At 36.9% G+C, this 18,949-nt stretch overlaps 2 protein-coding genes across 2 annotated transcripts; one reads left to right on the forward strand and one right to left on the reverse strand.

Moving 5' to 3' along the window:
* Positions 1–313: 313 nt before the first annotated feature.
* On the forward strand, positions 314–10,948 carry atg4db (autophagy related 4D, cysteine peptidase b). Its single transcript, XM_051888429.1, has 11 exons — positions 314–432; positions 1,037–1,320; positions 3,272–3,355; positions 3,440–3,613; positions 6,278–6,566; positions 7,888–7,949; positions 8,189–8,331; positions 8,406–8,484; positions 8,573–8,649; positions 8,838–8,957; positions 10,279–10,948. Exons 2-11 carry the CDS (start codon positions 1,134–1,136, stop codon positions 10,444–10,446), a joined length of 1,383 nt encoding a protein of 460 aa, XP_051744389.1. The 5' UTR covers positions 314–432; positions 1,037–1,133; the 3' UTR covers positions 10,447–10,948.
* LOC127509577 (galactose-3-O-sulfotransferase 2) lies at positions 10,784–17,960 on the reverse strand. The gene is given in 4 exon segments (XM_051888430.1): positions 10,784–13,776; positions 13,779–14,260; positions 15,679–15,939; positions 17,841–17,960. Coding segments are annotated over 4 exon segments (1,272 nt in total). The 5' UTR covers positions 17,948–17,960; the 3' UTR covers positions 10,784–13,354.
* Between the last annotated feature and the right edge of the window lie 989 nt (positions 17,961–18,949).

Here is an 18,949-nt window from a genome sequence, read left to right on the forward strand (position 1 = left end):
AAGTAACAGTCTTTTTGTCGTGAACTATCCTACTGTAATAGCTGAGTTTTAACTATTGATTATTTAGCAGTAGTTTGAATATGATTTCACACAAATAAATCCATACAGGTACAAATTCTTACCGTTTTCTGTTATCTTAGTCAGAACAGACATTACACGTAATAGGATTAAACTCATTAGCGATAGTATACTTATTTAGGACATTCCCAGTTCTACATAGACACTCAAGTGACCAATCAGAGAGCACTGAAGTACCAGACAGCCAATCAGAGGAAAGATGCGAGTTTCGTTGCCAACTGAAGGAGGGAAGAGGCGGAGATTCAGTCAGGCAGTGAATCTGAGTGGCGTCGCGGCATGTTTACAATGCGGAAAGTTTCCAGCAGAAATCATCCGATATTTACAATGACATGACAATCAAAACAGCCTATTAAGGTAGGTATTTTATCACATAATTCAAAGAGTATCCCTTTGGTTTAAGAAAGTGAGTCGTCTATTTATTCGAGAGGCGAATCTGGGCATATAAACATTGTTTCCGCATCAACTCAACAAACCCTCATCGTGCGTTACTCTTACATCTGAAATTCATTATAGTCCTCAAAAATAATAATAATGAAACATTTGGACATTGTGCTATGGTAATACCTTATTTTTAAACATATAGCTACCATTGTAGTATCACAGTTTGATTAACTACTATTATTCTATATAGTTAACTATATAGTGTACTAAATACTATATGAATAATTCAGTACCATGGTAAATAGAGTAGCATAATATTCCTCAATACAGTCATTACAGGGCAGATAAACCGGAATTATTTATATTCAACACCTAATAGTTATCTAAACACTTATTATAAGATCCTTTTGAAATGTTTTGTTGAATTTAGTGATATTAATATGGCTTAACTTTTGCTTTGACACATTTGTAAGATTCCTTCAGTCACATGTGTGTCACACGTCTCAGTATTTCCCTGAGAAAGTCCTGAACAGAGCTCTGTAATAACCCCTGTTAACTTTTACTCCCTGTCCCACAGCGGCACAACTGCAGCATCACTCGAACCCCTAACATCCATCCCTCCTCTGATTGGACGGTTGGGATTCAGATTCCCTGGATGTCATGGTAACAGGGTTATGGATATGAGTGATGAGTTTGACAGAGGGATGGAGCCCGAAGATGATCTCGCGTCCTTTGAGGTGGTCAACCTGTCGAACCCGGGCCTGCTGGATCTCAATGCCGCCGGACACGTCCAACAGTCCAAGGAGAAGACCAAACTCAAAACCAAACTCGTTTCAGCATGGAATAACGTCAGATATGGAGGTGTGTGGAGAAGTGCAGAATGTTAAAAGATGTTTAAACTTATTTTATCTGTAGGTTGTTGGTTAAATAATTAACATAAATGACTGACACAAACATTATTGCTGGTAGCTAACAAATTTTTATGATAATGCCGCTTAGTAAACAATAATTGCATTTAGCTGAAGATTATTCTCGACTTCTCAGATGGGCGGTTTGTATTAGTAAAAAGTATATCACTAGTTTCACATCTTATAATATAGGTAAGATATTTCATTTTAATGAATTATTAGTTTTGCCACCTAAGATAATACTTCCATATATTCAGGAGAACATAATAGTAATATTACAAAAGATTAAGACAATTGTATTTTTACTTTGAGTGCACTAATTTGAAAATGCTGTAGATTAATGTCCATTTTTTCATAATGAGGCAATTTTTTTTTTACTCTCTTTAGGCCCTATCAAATGTAATATGATTTTGTTTCTCACAGTAAATATAATTAATGATACTTTTAGCACATTAAAAGTATAATGATAATGGAAAAAGTATAATGATACTGAAGTAAAATTATACTTTTGGGGTCGGTAAGATTTTTAAAATGTTTTTGAAAGAAGTGTCTTCTGCTCACCAAGGCTGCATTTATTTAAAGAAAAATACAGTAAAAATTGTGAAATAATATTACAATTCAAAATAACTCTTCTATGTGAATACATTTAAAATATAATTTATTCCTGTGATCAAAGCTGTATTTTCAGCATCATTACTCCAGTCTTCAGTGTCACATGATCCTTCAGAAATCATTCTGATATGATGATTTTAAGCTCAAGAAACTTTTCTGATTATTATCAATGTTGAAAACACTTGTGCTGCTTCATATTTTTGTGGAAACCGTGATACATTTTTTGCAGGATTCTTTGATAAATAGAAAGTTCAAAAGAACAGCATTTATTTGAAATGGAAATCTTTTGTAACATTATAAGTAAGCAAGTAAGTAAATTGTATTTATATAGCACATTTAAATATCAGAGCTATCCAAAGTGCTGAGCAGAGTAAAGAAACATAACATAAAAAACAGAGTAAAGCCAAACAAAACAGAAAATAAAACAGGAGTATGATGATATTAAAATGCCAGGGAGTAGAGATACATTTTCAATTTCGATTTAAAAAATGGTAATGGAAAGTGCAAGGCAGATGTCCAGAGGCAATTAGTTCCATTGACGGTGGTGGCAACGGAAAAAGCTCCATCTCCCTTTATTTTTAGACGGGAACAAGGAATAGATAAAAGAGCCCTGTCTGAAGATCTTAAAAGTCTGGAAGATGACAGAGGAGTAAGTTTGGAAATTAATTTGTTTGGGTAAACATAATTCTGAATCCAGGATGACACAGAGGTTCCTAACTTGGGAGGAAACTGAGGGGAAATCATTACCCAGCTCCTACTACTCCTTAATTTTGGGGGAACCAAAAACAATAGTTATTTAAAGTTATTTGATAACCATTTCTTAATGTCCCAGGTGCATTCCAACAGGTAAAGTTGTGTATCATCGGCATAAAAATAAAATGAAACATTGTGCTTCTTAATAATATCCCCCAGTGGACGCATATGTTAAAAAGAAGCGGACCCAAAATAGAGCCCTGAGGTACTCCACTAATAATAGGAGCAGAAGATGAAGAGAACTTGCCTAACTCTACAGAAAAAAAGATTATGTGTCTTTACTGTCACTTTTGATGGACTTAATCTGTCCTTGCTGAATAAGTGTTAATTATCATACTGATGTCTTTCTGACCCCAAACTTTTGAATGGTAGTGTATGTTTTATATCAAAAGATAGCTAGTAGGTTTCTAGTAATTTGATCGTTCTACATCCTCCTGGTTTGACCTTTATCTTCCTCTCTCACTAAATGACCCATTTCAATAAACCCAGATAGTAAAGTTGAGTTCTACCGCACACTTTTTTCCTCTGTTTCTGTGCAGGCTGGTCTCTGAAGAGCAGACCGCGTCTCAGTAAGAGCAGTCCCGTGTGTCTGCTGGGACAGTCCTTTCAGCTGAGCTACAGTGGTAAGCAGAGAGGACGGTTGTGTCTGCATGCACAGTTGCACTGAGTGCCAGGTTTTCATTGTGAGCATGTGTGTTTTCTCTCAGGAGAGCGAGAGAGTTTCTGGCGGGCGTTCTCCTCCCTGCTGTGGATGACCTACAGGAGAGGTTTCCCGCCACTGGACGGCTCGGCCCTCAGCTCTGACGCGGGATGGGGCTGCATGCTCCGTAGTGCACAGATGCTGTTAGCTCAGGGACTGCTGCTGCACATGATGCCTGCGGGTACACACGAAAACATTAACCCTTATGACGCATATGGCCACTTTGGGCCCAGTGGAAATTTAAAAAAAAAAAAATGCATAGTTTTAGTTAAGATGATCAAAATACAAACTAATTTTGTGTGTGTATGTGTGTGTGTGTGTATATATATATACACACTACCGTTCAAAAGTTTGGAATCTGTAAGATTTTTTATGTTTTTAAAAGAAGTCTCTTATGCTCACCAAGGCTGCATTTATTTAATTAAAAATACAGTAAAAACAGTAATACTGTGAAATATTATTACAATTTAAAATAACTGTTTTCTATTTGAATATATTTTACAAAGTAATTTATTTCTGTGATCAAAGCTGAATTTTCAGCATCATTACTCTAGTCTTCAGTGTCACATGATCCTTCAGAAATCATTCTAATATTCCAATTTTCTGCTCAAGAAACATTTCTTATTATTATCAATGTTGAAAATAGTTGTGTACTTTTTTTTTTTTTTCAGAATTCCTTGATGAATAGAAAGTTTAAAAGAACAGCATTTATCTGAAATACAAAGCTTTTGTAAAATTATACACTACCGTTCAAAAAGTTAGGGTTCAGTAAGAATTTTATTTTTTTTGAAAAGAAATTAAAGAAATTAATACTTTTATTCAGCAAGGATGCATTAAATCGATCAAAAGTGACAGTAAAGACATTTATAATGTTACAAAAGATTATATTTCAAATAAACACTGTTCTTTTGAACTTTCTATTCATCAAAGAATCCTAAAAAAGAAATATTGTACACAATAAATGTTTCTTGAGCAGCAGATCATCATATTAGAATGATTTCTGAAGGATCATGTGACACTGAAGACTGGTGTAATGATGCTGAAAATTCAGATTTGATCACAGGAATAAATTACATTACATACACATACATATAAAATATATTCAAACAGAAAACAGTTATTTTAAATTGTAATAATATTTCACAATATTACTGTTTTTACTGTATTTTTAAATAAATAAATGCAGCCTTGGTGAGCAGAAGAGACTTCTTTTAAAAACATTAAAAATCTTACCAATCCCAAACTTTTGAACGGTAGTGTACATTAGGGCTGGGAAAACAATATCGATTTCTCGGTTTTAATTGATTCTCATTTTTACGAACTAATATCGATTCTTAAATCCCAAGAATCGATTAGTCTAGTCTGTTTTCAGTTGATGAATGAACAGAACATGTAGCACGCCTCCTATCCAATAAATCGCAATAATCTTTGTGCTTTGTTACTTTTGATATGAAGCAAAGTCTCAGATTTCAAATGACGTCCATCTTATTATGAGATTAAAAAAATAAATACCATTTTGGCGCTGTTTAATGTGACATGACAGATCGCTGCAGCGCCTCAGTTAAAGAGAAGTGGCAGCGCGGAGCGCGAAATAAACATGACTGAACATCTGAAGGTATGTTAAAATATACAGTACAACTTACTGAAATCTGTATCATGTCTCGTGTATTAGCTCAATCAGTGTTTCAACCTCGGAAAAACGTCAACAAAACAGCTTGTAAACAATGTCCCGTAACATCACATTTACCTCAGAAAAACATATTCAGTGATCATAAACTCATTAGTCAGCTAGAAAAATGAACTCTAGAAAGCAGCATTCTGATAAATATAGCTATGCACCGTTACATATTCATTATAATGTTCTTCAATATTTAATGCATGTTTAAATAAATCAGTTATGCCAGCCATGATTTAAATGTTTATATTAAAAAAAAAAAAAAAAATGAATTGGAGTAGAAATGATTATGTAATTCTAAACTTTATTTGTTATATTAAAAAAAAAAACATAATTGAGTGTAATTTAAGTGTTTGTATATAAATAAGTTAATTTTAACCTTCAATATTATAGTAAAGTAGTACCAACTGACTCCTATGTGTGTGTAGTTTACAGCATTAGTTGAGAGATTTTTTTCCTCTAGAAAATTTGCCATGTACTTTAACTGATATACTACATCTAAAATAATCGATATCAAATCGCAAGCATATGAATAGAAATCGAATTGAATCGTGAAATTTGTGATATTTGAAAAATTCAAACAATTTCTCATTTGTTTTAATGAATAGAAAGTGGTAAGTGTAGTAAAAACATGGTAACTTGTAAAACAACATGTTTTTTGTTCAAAAATATTTTAGATTATATATATTTTTAGAAGCTTACAGTCCACTGTGTCAAAACTGACCTGGAATGTGAAAATAGGCTGTAGTATTATTAAATAGATGGCTGATACAGATAAATATCGGCCACTAACCTATATTATGCTTCCTTATTAATTAGTGTTGTCAAAAGTAGTGAAATTTTAAAGAAACATAATGAAACATATCTGTTGAGCACATGAACACAATGGCCAATCAGAGATGTTTAAGAATCCGCTCAACAATGTTCAAAATGCTAGTGGGGGGGAATGCTAGTATCGTCACATTTTTTTAAATTTCAGTATCAACTTGGTATTGAAGTCGGTACTTTTGACAGCACTACTACTAATAACACCTTCACAATGTCTACTTTTAATTTTTAAAGTATGTGAAACGTAAAGCATTTCAAATAGTAGCGCACTAGTGTCTAAGGCACAGTATGTGTATTATGTATAGAAATGCCATTCCACTGGTCTGTATCGTCTCTCTTCAGGCTGGACGTGGCCTGCGACGCACCATCAGACCAAAGATGACCTGGAGGTGGTTGACGCTCACTTGCTGGATAATTCCCTCAGAGACTTGGGCAAACCTCGCAGGCGCAGTTTGGGCACCACTCTGGACTGTGAGACTCAGGAGGAGAGGACTCACCGGAGGCTGGTGTCCTGGTTCGGGGATTCACCGTCTGCCCCGTTCGGCCTGCACCGGCTGGTGGAGTTGGGCAGGGACTCTGGGAAACGGGCGGGTGACTGGTATGGACCGGCCATTGCAGCTCACATACTGCAGTAAGTGAGTGAGGCTTGAACTGACAGTGTTTTATTGAGTCTTATTTTAATATCATTGATATACATAAAAATAATCGATACATATAAAATTGATATATATATATATATATATATATATATATATATATATTATATATAATATGTGTATATATATATATATATATATAATGTGTGTGTGTGTGTGTGTGTGTATATATATATATATATATATATATATATATATATATATATATATATATATATTATTGATATACTTTTATAGCTTTTATTAATTTTTTTTTTTATTTTCATATATTCTGTTTTTATTTTAAAGTTGTATTAATTTAGCTGTTTTTTGTTTTTATTTATTTATTTATTTTATTTCAGTTTTAGTTCAACTAAAAAAAAACAAGAGATGTTGCCTTGGCAACTTGATGAAATTAAATGTTTTTATTTTGTTATTTGCTATTTTATTTCAGTTAAAGATCATTTTATTTCAGGTAACGAAAATGTTTTTTAAGGTTATAGTTTTAGTTTTAATCATTGTTTATACTAATTTTTACATGCCATTATTAATTTGATATTGGAGTGTATTATATGGAAGCCCATTTCTGCCACAAAAGAAAAAAAATCTTTGGTAAATTGTAATTATGACATAAAAAGTCGAAAATTGGCATGCTAAGTCATATTTATGAGATGAAAAATTGAAATTATAACTTAAAAATTAAAGTCAAAATTATGACATACTAAGCCAAAATTATGACATAGATCATAATTACGACAGTCAATTATGAGTTAAAAAAGTCAAAATTATGACATAGGCTACTAAGCTGAAATTATAACATTATGACACAGTCAATTATGAGATGAAAAAATTAAAATTATTAAAAAAGTCATGACATACTAAATCATAATTATGAGATAAAAAAAATCTAAATTATTAGATAAAAGTCGAAATTATGACTTTCTATGTAATAATGTAATGTCATTTCTGTCATAATTTTGACTTAGAATGTAATAATTTCAACTTTATATCATAATTATGACTTACAAAAGCAATATTTTTCTTTTGTATGTGGCAGAAATGGGCTTCCATACTATTATCATATTGCTGCCATTTTATTTTATTTGTTACATTAATTTTACCATGGTAAATCTGCTTTGCATTGTGCCTAACAACACCCTATTAAGAGTAAAATCACTGTAACACATGGCCTCTCATGGTGTATTGCATCATTTATCTCTCTCAACAGTGTTTTTATATACACATACACGAGAAAAGAAACACATGTATTAATATTCATATTAAACTGCATGTAAAGTGTTTGTTGCTGTGTTTCAGGAAGGCCGTGTCAGCGTCGGAGCTGTCGAATCTGGCGGTGTACGTGGCGCAGGACTGCACAGGTCAGTCTGACAGGAAGCTGCAGTGAATCTGCATTAATATTAATAATATTAATAATATTTTACTCACAAATTCTAGCTGATAAAATATTTTCAAGCTTGACATAACTAGGAAATTGTATATTCATTATAAAATTCATTATACTTTTCATGACTTTTCCACGTTTTGAAATCTGCCACATGTGCCATAGTTATTGTTATTATGGTAAAACTCAACACTAAATCTGTCTGTTTCTCTGTAGTGTACATTGGAGACGTGTTAAACCTGTGCGGGACGTCCCGTACGGATCTCTCAGTGAGGTCTGGGTGGAAGTCGCTCATTCTGCTGGTGCCTGTGCGTCTAGGGTCGGACGCGTTGAATCCCGCTTACACTCGATGTGTCAAGGTTTGTTACAACACACACACACAAAATGATTTTGTGATGCTCTGAGCTCATGTTTTCTCCATCCATGTCTGTAGAGGTTGCTGGAGCTGCGGTGCTGCATGGGAATCATCGGAGGGAAGCCCAAACACTCGCTGTTTTTTGTGGGATTCCAGGGTGAGTCACGTGACGAGCATGTGATGTGCGTGTCTGTGCCAATCGCTCATCATCTGTGTGTTTGTGGTTTTCTGTGTGACTCATGCAGATGATCAGCTGATATATTTGGATCCTCATTACTGTCAGACTGCTGTAGATGTCAAACAAGACAACTTCCCTTTAGAGGTGAGTGGATATTTAAAGGAGAGTTTGCCTGAAAGTTAATGTAGTCACCCTCAGAATGTCCTCAAAATATCCATAATAATAATATACATAAAAATATGTGATGTATTGTGAAAACGCTGTACAAATAAACTTGAATTGAATCCAGTTGAATATATTAATGCCTCTGTTTTTGTCTCCGTGTTTGTTAGTCGTTTCACTGTAAAAGAGTCAGGAAGATGCCGTTTAACCGCATGGACCCCAGCTGCACGGTGGGCTTCTACGCCGGAAGCAGGGCGGATTTCCAGACTCTGTGTTCAGACGTCACTAAGGTGAGAGAAAGACAAGCACACGCTGCAAAACTGAAGCATATCGGCACTTCGTATTATACCAAAAAGCCCCAGATCATGGAGAACATACAGCATGTGCTCGTCGCCAACGGCCTTCTAGTTCACACATATGTGAGCTGTGATTGGTCGCTTCACATGTCAGTCAAAAAAACCAAAGTTAAAGAGCTCCTAGATTCAGTAAGTGAAGTGCGACACTGTGGTCTGATACTATGGTTTAACGTTCGAAAGCAGACAAATTAAGACGGACATAAATATTAGTATTGTAATTTTACTGTTGTTCTGTAAAATAAAATTATTATTTTTATAATTACTGATTTTTTTAAATGTTACAGTACAATACTATTACTATAGTAATTTTTCTTTATTGATTTAATTTTTATAATTTAATAAAATAAAAATAAAATGATGATTAGCTTATTACTTTTTATTTTTATATTATTATTATTATTATTATTTTATAATTATTATTATTTAATCTTTACAAAAACTAGTGTCTGGTCTATGGTTTAACATTTGAAAGCAGAGAAATTAAGACAGACATAAATTAGTATTGTAATTTTGCTGTTCTGTAAAATAAAATTATTATTATTATGATTAATTATTATTATTAAATACGGATTTTTTTATTTTACAGTACAATAGTATTACTATAGTAATATTTCTTGATTTAAATGTATTATTTAATAAATTAAAAATAAAATATATTTTATTTCTATATTATTTTATAATAATTATTATTATTATTATTATTATTATTATTATTATTTACTCTTTACAAAAACTAGTGTCTGGTCTATGGTTTAACATTTGAAAGCAGAGAAATTAAGACGGACATAAATATTAGTATTGTAATTTTGCTGTTCTGTAAAATAAAATTTGATTTTTATTATTAAGTACATATTTTTTATTTAACAGTACAATAGTATTATTACTATAGTAAAATTTCTTTATTGATTTAATTCTCAGGCTCTTGTTCTATAGTTTATGTTTGAAAGCAGAGAAATTAATAAATATTTTATAAATATTTTACTGTTCTGTAAAATATAATTATTATTATTATTATTATTAATAAATACTGATTTTTTTTATAGTATAATTGCATTATTACTATAGATATATCTTTATTGATGTATAAAATATTTTAATAATAAAAAAATTATTTAAGTTTATTAACAAAAATAAAAAATATATATAAAAAAATATTTATCAATATTATTACCATTCTTTGTCACATTTTTCACTTCTGATGAGTTTGCATCCCTGTAATATGAAACTTTCTCTTCCTTTTTCTGTTCACGGACAGGCTCTGACCTCATCCGAGGAGAAGTACCCCATCTTCACATTTGTGGAGGGTCATAATGAGGAGGACAGCGGCTGTACCTCTGACTCAGTCGCTCACATAAAGACAAATAAAAGCAGACTGGGCCGAACCAAAAAGAAGAGCAGCATGGACGATTTTGTGCTCCTGTGATACACAGACTGTACTTCCTGTTTGTTACTCCAGTACTTCCTCCAGTGTGTGTCATGTGACAGGGGCTGTCACATTCTCTGGCATGTCAAAGGAGAATGTCCAAAACAGACGGCGAGTCATTAGCAGGGTTAACAGGGTTTTTCCAAACTGCTGCTTGTTTTTCTGTAGCTGCCGTGTGTGAACGCATCATACAGGAGGATGTGATGAGGTCTGCATGCGTTGGTGAGCAGGTGGCTAAGCAGATTAACACGGATGATGCTAATGACAGCAGACAGTGAGGCTCTTGGACAGATGAGAGGTGCAGACGTTACTCTTTGATGGGATTTAAACACTGTGATTTAGTAAAAAAAAAAAAAAAAAAAACTTCTCTGGTACAGCACCAACTACTACTGACGACATGAATTCAACTTCCACAGAATTTGCATTGATAATACATGTTTTCTGGTCTTGTTTTCTGAACAAACTTTTTATTTAAAAAAATAAAATAAAATATTGAACAGTGGCTCGCGAACCCAAGTTTCGGAAACCCAGTTCTAGCTTCGTTCTATTCTTAAAAGAAAAAAAGGTTTTTATCATTTTTCAACAAAATGTAAAAAATGTGCCTTGCCACTTTTTATCTGAAGTCACAACTCCTCCCCTCCAGTTACTTGTCCAATAGAGACTGGCCAAACCTTGTACTTTTGAATCATTCATGTTCGAGATTTTTTTACCCAAAACAGAACGTTTCAGCAAATGTTCTGAACTGATATTGCAGCAATTTGACATCAGGGCTGCGTTCAGCCCTGACAAAACGTTGCAAAACGTTTTTTAAACTGAAACTGTGGTGCGTTGAACACCCTGTTCTGATGACGCAAGAGTTGCAACTATGGCAGCTGAGAAGGCCATTCTTTGTGTTATTTTTGAAGAATTTTCGGAGCCTGATGAAATCGGTATATACGTGTTTAATACTGCAAAATACACTCGATGTTACAGTCACTGCCCTTGCCATCCAGAATAAAAGAGAACAGGGATTCGTGAAAACTGTGGTTTCTAATTATTGTGATCCAACATTTGCCTCGCATTTCAGGATGAAAAGACAAACATTTCAGATGAAGGATAATCCACTTCTTACCTCCGAGACTGTGTTATGATCTATGACCTTATTATTTTTATTGTGAGTATTAGGCTTATCATCATTGATGATCACAATTGTTGTGCTATGATATTGTAATATTTACCATTATATAATCAGAGTAGAATAGAAAAGTTTATGAAAGTGTCACTCCAAAATACATTAGCAAAATATATAAATATGTATAGTGCTTTTATGTTACATTCATACCCATTGTGCGAGCTGTCTCTTTAGTACCGCGTGGTTTATATACATGCTGATGCTGATTGGGCTGACATTTTTGACACACCCACCAAACAAGAGAAAACATATCTCAAACCCGTTGCACACCGTTTCCAGGAAACATGTCGTTCAACCCAGAAACCGTAGCAAAACTTTGCGCACCGGTTTGAGCTTGAACGTGCCCCAGGTCCTGTTTACAGAAGACAAACAAATGCCATTCAGTTTATGGCCAATCCTGATCCAGGATGGCAGAGTTTAGCTCCAGCCCTAATTAAACACACCTGAACCAGCTAATCAAGGGCTGTGTCCGAAATCGCCCCCTATACCCTTAAATAGGGCACTATTTGAGGGAACAGCCATTTGTAGTGGTGTCCAAAACCATAGTGGACTTTATCGAGTGCACTCATTCAATCCCACAAAGCACTGCAATAATGAGTGTACAATCAATGTACGCTCAGCGGCTAGAGAATACCCATAAAGTACTGCGACAGTCGTGAATGAATTCCCGCAGCTGAATCATCCATCCATTTTCCAAACTGCTGGTCCAATGTGGGTACTGCGTAAAATCAAACGGGCATAAATTCACTTTTAAGTGATTGTTTAATTAAGGTTTATACATGCTAGTTTTCATGACAGTGTTCAAGATAAATCTAAGAGCTGCCAGTTTGCTACTTTGCAAATAATCATTAAACGGCAAGCACAAACTATGCAAAAGCAGCAGCCCTTCCGGTCCATTCAATGTCCAAATTCACTCACTGAGGACTGAATGAAAACAGGTATAGGGGCGATTTAGAACACAGCCAAGGTCTTTCAGGCAGGTGTGTTAGGACTACTGCTACCTTCACATGCTATCAGAATTATCGTAAATACGAGTTTCCTAGTCGGAAATTGGACATGAACGGCCTCTCAAGTCATATTTATGACTGGAGATAATTGCTGTATTGTCTGTTAAGTTTCATTCATTTTTCCTGGAACATATACGTTGCTTTCTCTTGCCGTTCCAGTCATGTATATTTTTGTTTATAATATCCATTTGATGCGTATTGTATGTATTTTGCATAGCAAAAACAGCATTTATTTGACCGAAATTCCAGAATCATCATCAAGCTGACTAGATAATGCTGCGAATGTAACGCATAAATGGTTGTCAATGAATGGGACACTACATTTTATTCAAAATTTGCTGGATGCTAATTAAATATCTTCAAAACTTTTTGTCTTTAATAAAATTTCCCCAAATTTCTCCATGATTCCTATTCTTTCTAACAACAAAGTAGTTGAATGCTACGAACTTGTAATTATGACTTTAGAAGTGGGAAGTATGAAATTTCCGATAGCTTGTGAAGGCAGCATAAAGTGACCCTCCAGGAAAAAGATTGAACACCTCTGGTATGAGTGGAAGTACCAAGACTGTCTTATCCCAGTTGAACACGTGCAAATCCTTGATGTAGATGTTTTATCCAGGACTGGTGTTCAGATGGTGCAGTCATTCAATTTTGGTTCCACCAGACTTGGTCTGCGAAGAGCTTCTGGAGCGCCGTTGGCCAAAACTGGGCCTGAAGACCATTTCAGGGCTCAGTCGGCTGGAGCAGCTCTCATATCTCTCCCGTACTGCTTGAAGTACAAGTGCGAGTGATACTGAAGCTCAGGCAGCATCATCCGTACGCAGAACCCCTGATCCTGCAGCGAGAGGTTCCCCCGCACCTCATATCCCACGATGGTGACCAACTCCGTCTGCCGCGGGCGCAACAGGTCCTCCAGCTCCGCTGGTGGAACCGCAGCCCTGGAGACGCATTTCCGCCGAATGTTCTCCGTAGAGTCCCTGAGCCGTGCCGCCTCCGCTTTCAACCTCTCCAACCCATACTGAGCCGCCTTCTCCCAGAACACCTGCACGAAGAAGTCGTAAAGAAGCGTGTCCAGGACGTTCCACGATCGCACCTTTGCCCGCATGTTCTCATCCAGCTCTGTCACGCTGTTTCCTGCACGAGTGTTGAGCGAAGGTAAGCCAAATCCTCGCGCTCCAGTCCAAGAAGAGCTCCCAGGAGAACCAGGGACTCGTCAAAGTGCTCGGCAATCATCACCAGGTGAAAGGCCTCCTCCAGCTGGGCCAGGTCCTCTGGCCAGGAGCCGTTCCACTTCTGGTTGTTGAGTCCCATGTCGAAGCTCATGGGGTTCTTGGCTAGTCCGTTCCTGGGTTCCTTCGAGTCCCAGAAAGTCTCCGGAGAGTCCAGGAACACCTTGAGTGCAGGTTTGCCTTCACTGGCGGCGACTCGGTGTGCGCTGAAGAATGCTGGCACGGTGGAAGTGTGGTATCTGAAGACCGACTCGAAGGTCTTGATTGGGTCTCGTAACAGCGTGATGAAGACCGCGTTCTGGGGCATCACCTTTCTCACCTGGGGCAGGTCCAAACGCATGTGACTGCACAGCAAGTCAAACTGAGACGAACCCTCTGGTAGCTCGTCTACAAACACCGCTCTAAATCTGAAACGGAGAGAGTGAGAATGAAGCACTTGTTTGGTTTATAGCTCATTAACCTTTGAACGGCGCTTAATGGTCTGAAGGGGGAGGTCAAGAATACAGTGTTAATGACTGACTTGCTTGATCCATCCACCCCAGTGAAATGTTTATATACAGTATGCAAGTTATACAACAACTTTGAAGGTGGTCCATGTTTTTTAAGGTAATATTTGGGGCACCATCCATTGCCGTTTGTCTCCAATTGTCTTTTAGCGGCCCAATTTGCCCTATGCATGAACTAATTTGCTGTCAAATTCATCTTTCTCCATTGACAGCCATTCAAAAGTAGCTGTGTATGCTAACAAAACAATTAGCATAAATCATAAGCATTTCACTTATATTTTTCTTAAATGATCATTTGGCACCTTAGATTGATATCTTTCTGCATTGACAGCAATTCAAAGGTATGTTTGGAGCAATTTTGGAGGCTCTTATGGACTTAGTATTTTTATTACATTTGTCAATTGGCACAAAAGTAGCCATGTACTGTATGCTAACAAACCAATTTGATAGCAACACATAAAATATATTTCATTTTCATGTTGATTATAATAAAGTAGATGTTTTTTAAGGCTATTTATATGTATTTCATTATATTATACAGTAGTAGATGTATTAAAAGTGTGAAATGGACTAATATTTTTCTTTGACTCTTTATAGTCACTAGTGAAGAGTTTGCTGCTGCCTGAGCCAAAGACTGCATCAGCAGGTCATGTACTTCCAGAAGATCCTGCACTGTGATCAATGGGAACAGGTACTCTTGACTGCATGTGCTAGAACTTTTGCAGATACTGAAACTTAAGCCGGGTACACACTGTGCGATTTATAATAGCCCTTTAGGATTGTTGCTTGTCAGACTGTACGAACATTATCCTCATGTCACACTGTGGGATCTCAGCTGTCATTTATGTCAGACTGTACGACAGTCAAGACGCGTTAAAAACGGACACGCGCATGAAAACTTGTCCGGAGTTTTACATCATCAACCCATACACGTTCGGTGACAGTGAGCTGCATTACACACGGGACTGAAATGGTGGCTAACAAAGACATCTCTAGCGTTAATTTTATCACGGCTTGTCTTGAAAAACAAGTCAATTTGACGTTTGTCGTAGGAGAAGTCACACTGCAGGACTGTGCGCCAAATCTTCTGACACTGCCAGAATTTCGTCTGAGGTAAAATTTGATTTGAACAGTCATTAATCAGCTGTCGGTGAACATGTCAAACTAACGATCAAAGACTACAGATTTTAGCCTAGGATTATAGGAATCTTTTAGGATTCTCAAAATTTGTCTCAGACGACCAAATCGTGGCCAAAATCGCATAGTGTGAACCAGCCTTTAGTTGGGAAAGTAGTGTGCATCATGCATTGTGCTCGTACCTGTCTGGATAGTTAAACTGGTACGTGCGGTATGGAAAGGCGAAAGTTGAGCTCTCTCTTTCCCCGAGTCGAAACAGGATGTTCTGCACGGTGCTGCCGCCCGTTCGGTGTGTTTTCAGGAAGACCACAGGTGGGTGTGCTCTCTGCCGCTCGGCTCTGGCGGTCGGTGTGTGTTTGGCCGGTCGGTGTGGGATCGGAGTGTGTTTCTCAGCAGCTTTTCTCTGGTTCCTTCTGTCTGCTGTAGGTCTCAGTTCATGAGTTCTGTAGGGAGATGTGAGATTTTCACATTGTATCATTTGGGTCTGAACCAGTGATATTTTATTATCACTGAGATTTTCCATAGAGGGACAGGGTGATGGGAAAAAAATATTTTAATTCTTCTGTGTTCCCTCCAACCACTGACATGAGTAGGCTACTAGAAACTGTTAACCGTATTAGCTAGTTAATGACTCAGAAAGATGCCAACAATGGAAAGCGCTGTTAGCTTCACTTTTTACCTGTGTTTCTGGGTTTTATGTTATTGTTACCTAGGCTTGCTGCGATAGTCGGTGTTGACGGTGTTACCGGTGTTCAGCAGTTTCCATGTTCCATGTTTACGTCCGAACGTGGGCGGGACATGAGGGTGAGTACTTAATGACAGAAATTTCTGGGTGGACTAACCCTTTAAACCCAGTGTTAATAGGGAACCTGCAAAGGATTAGTTGTGTTTTTCATTAAGAATAATAATGAACCCACCATTCAAGCAATTGCTGCCCCCGAATTGGCGCTAATTTGAAAGCAAAAGTAAAATGCGCACTGCTGCACGGAGATTCATAACAGTGCGTGTCCACTGGCACAGAGCGTTTTCAGTTCTTTCTTATAGAAGCTCAACTTATAACTCGAATTAGCGATTTAAAAGTGAGGTGTAAAAGAGAGACCCCCCCCCATCCCCCCATCCCTGTAATACTGGTATTATTAACCAGTGGGAAAATTTCCTCACCATCACATCCCTACTGTTAACATGCATAAATGTGCAGTAGATGCTAGGGATGTGAGTTGCAGCAGAAAATGACTTCAGTGAGTAAGTAACACATAATAAAATAGGCAAATTAAATGTCATAAGCTCTTACCACAAAACCAGGCCGGATTGCAAACCATGTTTGAGTCCAAATTACCTCTTTTAAAATTGTGAAATTGACTTTTTTGGGGGGCACCCTAGATTGATCAGTCCAATTAGCCCAATGCTGAAACTAATAAGCTGTCAAATTCTTCTTTCTGCATTGACAGTCATTCAAAAATAGCCATGTATGCTAACAAAATACTTTGGAAAAAATGCATGAAAGTATTTCATTATATTATGCGCAACGCAAGCACTTACTACTAAACCAGGCCGGATTGCAAACCATGTTTGAGTCCAAATTACCTCTTTTAAAATTGTGAAATTGACTTTTTTGGGGGGCACCCTAGATTGATCAGTCCAATTAGCCCAATGCTGAAACTAATAAGCTGTCAAATTCTTCTTTCTGCATTGACAGTCATTCAAAAATAGCCGTGTATGCTAACAAAATACTTTGGAAAAAATGCATGAAAGTATTTCATTATATTATGCGCAACGCAAGCACTTACTACTAAACCAGGCCGGATTGCAAACCATGTTTCAAAAGGCCTGTTTTCTAGCTAACTTTCTAGTGTGGTTTCCTGGTGATCAACCCCAATTTGGAAAACAGCTTTTGCTTCCACCAAAGAACCCAAACCCCAGGAGCATTTTTTTTTTCATGCAGACTCTGCTGTGGTTCACTGATGTGCAGAAAACCACTTACTGTGGTTACCACTTACATCAACCAGATTAACCTAACACTAGTTAAACTGAATGTGGTGGTACACACCAGAAGATCTAGTTTGAAATTGCTCTAAAGATACTAGCAGGTTCATTTGAACCTTCCTCCAGAGAACCAATGTTATTTAAAAGTTGCCATTAGAGCTATTGATCACTATAGGGTTATTATAGTTAACTAAAACTTTTAAATAACACTGGTTCTCGTGATGCTCTAGCAACGCAAGAGTCGTGGCTTTGATTCCTAATGAATACATTATATGTAATACCTTGAAGTCGTTTGGGATAAATGCATCTGCCAAATCTAGCTCTGTTTAGTTGTCAGTATTGTAGTAGTTAAGTCTGTTACCTGTTGTTCTGCAGAGAGCGTGTGGCCAGGAGCGTCAGCAGCAGGAAGATCAGCAGCACTGCCAGTAAAGCGCTCACCCGGTGCCTCCACAGCCAGCGCAGGCCCATGTCCACAAACAGCTCTTCAACTCTGTGATGTGAGGATTGTGAGGGCAGGATGGGCCGCGTCTCTATCTGTCGGCTTCCTCTCACCTGATTAATCCTGTAGGCCGGATCAGGAAAACACACCCCCACACCTCACACTCCTTATGGCTTCTCTTTTCTCCACACACTGCTGTTTAAGTCTCACTGCGATCTGTGGTATTTTTTGTTTCTATGCTATTTTTTGTCTCATATGTTATTTTTAAAACAGGTTGGTTAACATCATGGTCTAGTTAGCCCCTGCTGGTAGATGCTGTAATGACACCATTATGAGAAATGCATTCTGATGAAATGTATTAATTACAAGCAACAAATTTATTGCAAGTTTGTTGCAATAAATTTGGAGGCTCTCATATTCTGCTGTCTTTGCCTTCACAGATCAGGATAGTCACTAGTGAAGCAGTTGAGACTGTCATACAGTATGTCTCCTATAAACATGAGAGGGTGAGGGTGAACAAAACGTCTCGGGTTACTCAACATAACCATGGTTTGCTAAGAGGAGGGAATGAGACATTGCATATAGACTAATAGCTTATATGCTTTGGGGGAAACTCCTTTCTCTTACATTCATGAAGCCTGATTGAATCATGCTATTGCACTTGCAATAGCCTATGATGCTTGCCTTGAACTCTCACATGGTGATGCTATATAGGTAGAGCCAAGTGCCCTATTATCTTAGAACCTCTCCACTGAGCGAGAACTACTCATGGACTTTTGGAGGTTTTACATGGCGATCAACACAATGTATCTAATTTTCATCCTTTGCTGTAGATAAAAAAATCTGTCAATTGCGTCGTCATCATCTCCAAAGGATTGGTGGTCAAAGCAAGGTAATAATCAGGATTAGTGATCTGTTGGAGTCCTTCCCTGGTGTATCGTCTCTCCCCCAAACTAAAACAGCACCCTCTTTTGTCCACCAGTTTTACAGTAATTTCCTTATTTTCAAATAACCACTTCAATGCTTGAGAC

The sequence above is a fragment of the Ctenopharyngodon idella genome, chromosome 3 (genome assembly GCF_019924925.1).
Source record: "Ctenopharyngodon idella isolate HZGC_01 chromosome 3, HZGC01, whole genome shotgun sequence".
Lineage (NCBI taxonomy): Eukaryota > Metazoa > Chordata > Actinopteri > Cypriniformes > Xenocyprididae > Ctenopharyngodon > Ctenopharyngodon idella.

Bases quoted from the DNA above. Each gene is read 5' to 3' on its own strand.
- atg4db (XM_051888429.1), top strand. From the start codon at position 1,134: ATGGATATGAGTGATGAGTTTGACAGAGGGATGGAGCCCGAAGATGAT. The intron at 3,356-3,439 runs GTAAGCAGAGAG...GTTTTCTCTCAG, and splicing joins CTTTCAGCTGAGCTACAGTG to GAGAGCGAGAGAGTTTCTGG. The intron at 3,614-6,277 runs GTACACACGAAA...GTCTCTCTTCAG, and splicing joins GCTGCACATGATGCCTGCGG to GCTGGACGTGGCCTGCGACG.